Here is a 4,758-nt window from a genome sequence, read left to right as displayed (position 1 = left end):
AGTGGCCACCTGAATTACAAAAAGAGACCCCATCAAAAAGAACATAAGCAGAACAGGTGCAAGTGGCCACCTGACTTACAAAAGAGACCCCATCAAAAGAACAACAGTAAGCAGAATTGTCTATCCAGTGATTCATAAGCTTGTGGCTTGTGGCTTGCTGCTTGGTAGCAGTGTTGCGGAGAAGAGTAAGGAGACCATCAGTTCCAGAGTTCTGGAAACACCACGAGCTCTGAAAGGTCCCATACCCACTGACAAAAACTGGGCGCCACGCGTATAGAAGAACCCCCACCAAAAAGCTCCAAAACATGCAAATCAATCAAGAGTTGTAACAGAAATTAAGCCTTCGGAGGCTCACCTTGTACGCTATTATTGGCATCTTGCGGGAGAGGAAGCCAATCGAGCATAATTCCATCTCCCATATCTTCCAGGCGAACTTCCAGTGGAGGGACCGGATGCGGATGAGTGGCCAATCCATCAACAGGAGCAACAGGATTACTGACATCCGGAGGAGGGGCTGCTTCATTACCATCCTCTGCATTCATCTGGACGTTCCGTGTTCGAATTTGCTCCCCGTGGTCCTCCTCCGGGCTAACTGTTTCCTCCTCTTCCTCAGAAGCAATCACCGTTACCATGACTGAAATAAGCGGTTGATTTCGCCTGCACTTGAAGGTGAATCTGGAGGTGTGTACATGGCTGTTCTCAGAGGGGTCAGACTCCTCTGAGGGGGAAGAGGGTGGCGCAACTATAGCTAGCGGAGGAATTGCTCTGGCTCGAGCTTCCTGCCCTCTTCTTACGCCCCATACACCCCCTCTTCTCGGAACTCCTCTTTGACGCGGGGCCATGAGCAGGGGAGACCACAAGCAATTAACACAGAGAGACTTAGTGCCAAAACTAGACACAGAACCAGCAATTCCTGAATTGAGAGGCAAAGCCGTGACCCTATCACTCAGAAAGTCTCTAAAAGAGCCCGAGACAGAATCTTTACACCGCACCTTCCTCTGCATAGTCGAGAGCGAAGAATTTCCCACCCTGAGAATGACAGAGGGCGCACGCTGGTCGGAAGTGAGACCTCTGAGACTCCTCACAGAGCTAGAATTGGGCACCTTCCTTCCATTATCACTTGAACTCAAAACAACACTACCTGAATTGCAAACCTGGAGCCAATACTCCATTAAATAGACTTCCGCTTGGAATGATCTGGAACGATACAGGGCATCGCCAGCCGGATCAGAGGACAGAGCGATTAAATTCGCCATACTTGAAACCATCACACAAATTCCTTTCAATCTCATCAGCATTTATAATCTTTAATGAGAGACCAGAGCCGTCCAGTCGTGACATAAGCCAATGCCATCTGCCTTATGTATATGATTCACTCGCTCCTCAGGCTGACACCCGCATCCGGGTGATTAAGCATTCTTTATTAGCAAACACTAACTTGTAGTTTTTATCCATCATTTGTCTTATAGAAAGTAGGTTCTTCTTCAATGTTGGTGTTAACAAAGTGTCATCAGATAACTTCTTCTTTCCATGCAATGGTGGTAATGCGATTATGACTTTCCCTTTTACTTTAGAAACATTGCCATCACAAAATATGACTTTACCAGAATAGTTGTCATTAATTTTGGTAAACAACTCCTCTTGAGATGTGATATGAGTTGAACATCCTGAATCAATACACCATGCTTCACTTTCTTCACTATGTGGCATCAAACTTGAGATGAATAACATCTCATTTCTAGTTTCTTCAACAACTATATTGACACCCTTATGCTCCATATCTCGTATTTTGCATAATAATCTCTTCCAGGATGACCAAATTTTTGGCAATAACGACATTGTGGTCCTCCACTTCTTCCTCCATCTCTTCCTTGTCTTGTTATGTGAGATCCATCTCTTCCTCTTCCTCTGAAATGACTGGGATTCCTTTCTATACCTCTTGAATGAGATGCATTTCCTTATGAACTCTACTAATTTTTATTTTGATTCTTATATTGGTCAGTGCTCCTTCCTCTTCCTCTGTGCTTTGTAGAAAAATCATTTTCCACTTGCTCATATGGTTGTTTTTCTTCAAGATTTTACAAGAATCCACTTAATTAAATAATTTTCACTGTATTTAAATCTTTGGATACGATAATATTGGTGGTTACCATTTGAAACTTGGGTAAAAAACTTCTTAAAATCTTCTTAATTAGCCTTCTTTCTGGAACATCTTCACGTAATGATCTCATTTGATTAACAAGATCTTGCATTTTTTGTGATGTAATCATGAATGAATTTATTACTTTGCATATTGGAATTTTCAAAATTCCTCCTTAATTTTTGCAATTTAGCTACAACAACACCTTCATATGTGTTCTTTAAAATATCCCATTCTTCCTTGGATGATACTACACCATTGATTCTTCGAATTATAGATTCTTCAACAATGTTTCATATAAGTGAAATTTATTCGTTATCTTTCTTAATAAGTTCCTTAATATATTTCTTATCATCATCACTCAATGTTTTGAATTCATCAGGAGAAGGAATAATATATCCATTAGCTACAAGTCCCCATAAATATTTAGTGGTGAATATAAGTTGCATGTGTTTGCTCCAGTAAAAATAGTTTATTCCAACAAGTTTATGAAACACAATAGTGCTTGTCTCCTTGAGGAGAGTAAGAGAGAGACAGAGAGATTAAATTCACAATGTGTTCCACTTCGACCTTGGACAAGAATCAATGTTCCCAAAAAATGGGACTCAACCACCTCCACAAAATATCCTGTTTTTAATTAAATAGAGATGGTATCACCCAAAAAATGATCATCTAGCCCTTTATTACTAGGTGGATCGAAATACACCATGTAGGATTAAATTGTACCATGGTAAACCCACTTTCACCATAGCAAATAAATTAGTAAACCATTTTTCTTAAATTGTTTCTCATTAAAATTCAAAAACCCTATGAGAATAATTGAATAAATCATTATTTATCTAATTTTCTCTAGAAATAACTATTTCTTAATTACTTTTGACTTAATCACCTTGGAATAATTAAATAAATCACTATTTATTTATTATTCCTTATTTATTCCATATTTTCCTTATGAGATAATTATTAAACCACTATTTAATAATTATTTCTTTCTTAATTCTCACAAAGTGATTAATAAATCATATTTTTTTGTTAATTACTTCAACCACTTTCTAAATAAAGATATTTTACCATTTTGATTATCTTTTCCCTCTCAAAAATATAATAATGTATTCCCAACGACTAGATTTTGATTGGGTCAATAATATTTTATTATTTTCTAATTATTAATTTAGCTCAATACTTTTTTATAAATAAGAGGGTCTTCCATTCGTTCATCACCATGACCATTTTCATTGTCACTACTATCGTCTCATCACATTTGAGCTCCCACTTGATTTCAATCTATTTTTATTTTTATTCTTTCTGCCTATTGCAAATTGAGAGAGAGAAATCGTTGAAGCACAAGGACATAAAAAGGACCTATCCCATGAAGGGGGATCTATAGACCCAAGTTTATAAGTTCTCCTCACCAAGTGTATCATTTCTTTAATAAAATTTTCTTATTCACATGATCCATTAGGTTGCTACACTTTTATCTTTATTGTTATATGTTTCTGGTCACATATGATCTTTTGCTGCAAGGTTTTTCTTCGTTTTTCATTATAGATAGGAAGCACAAAAATCCATATTTTTTGTTAGGGTTACTTGGCACCAGTGACTTAAATTAAGCATTTTTGGTACACTTCTCCAAAAACTTTACACTAACAAAGGTGACTCCATTGGTGTAGTAATTTAGAACCTTAGAGATTGGTGTTTCAACTATTTTTAGTGTTTCCTCATAATTTTCATTCCTCTCAATTTCTATTTTTAGATCTCATTTATTTTCTAGAAAAAAATTTGTTTCTATTGGGTTCCGCATCTTTCCACAGGTCACAAGTACCAGCGAAACAAGAGACGACACATTCTAGGTGAGATCTGTCAAGTGAGAGAAGCAAGAACATATCACATTTTTTGGCCCAATAACTTCACCTAGTGCAAATTTCAACCCATAAACTACGCCCAGTGCGCTTTTCAGGTTGGTTTATGCACTCTCTAATTTTTCATATTTTTCTAATTTTTTCGAGACTCTTGTGTGCATATCAGGAAGGGTTTTTGTTCTTTCCTAAGTTACCCCTAGGCCTAGATCCACTTAGTAGTTTCTCATTGAGGAAGGAAAAGTAACCTTAGGGTTTAGAGTACACTTCCATCATCTAGGAGGAGAATTGTTGAGCTGAGGAGTCTAGTGTGCAACATTTCTAGCCAATGTTTTTTAAGGTTTTGTCCACTATTTTGCCCATTTTTGACAGTTTCTTTCAACATTTTATTCCCTTTTGAATCTTGTGTTTCCTTTCCCCCTTAGGATCCCCATGCGTGTCCTTGATTTTTAGCTTCTTGCCTATATTTTTCCATCATTTTCACCTCTAATTTTTGCGAGTTCTCTACCACATTTTTAACAAACTTTTTCCTTTAGATACTAGTCCCTTAGACACTAGATCTTTTGGTAATTTTGGGTGTCCTGAAGTTGTTTTTTTCCCTCCCTTCTTTTTCTACTTGATAGCCTTATTGGGTGGGGGTTGTATGCTTGAGATTGTTGTTTATTTTACCATTCATTTTCAACATTATTTATAGTTTCAACACTTTATTTTCAGCAGCATATGGCATCATCAAAACATGCTTAATTAACTCACCCACTTGAC

At 37.3% G+C, this 4,758-nt stretch overlaps 1 protein-coding gene across 1 annotated transcript; it reads right to left on the bottom strand.

Moving 5' to 3' along the window:
* Positions 1-1,383: 1,383 nt before the first annotated feature.
* LOC149181884 (uncharacterized) lies at positions 1,384-1,779 on the bottom strand. The gene has a single exon (XM_089414361.1). The coding sequence runs from the start codon at positions 1,777-1,779 to the stop codon at positions 1,384-1,386; it is 396 nt and encodes a 131-aa protein (XP_089270487.1).
* Between the last annotated feature and the right edge of the window lie 2,979 nt (positions 1,780-4,758).

Source organism: Pinus tabuliformis, chromosome 3_2, assembly GCF_031772625.1.
Source record: "Pinus tabuliformis cultivar Carrire ecotype Pingquan chromosome 3_2, CPIR1, whole genome shotgun sequence".
Taxonomy (NCBI): domain Eukaryota; kingdom Viridiplantae; phylum Streptophyta; class Pinopsida; order Pinales; family Pinaceae; genus Pinus; species Pinus tabuliformis.
The sequence above is the reverse complement of the archived record's forward strand: the minus strand, read 5'-3'. Positions and strand labels throughout refer to the sequence as shown.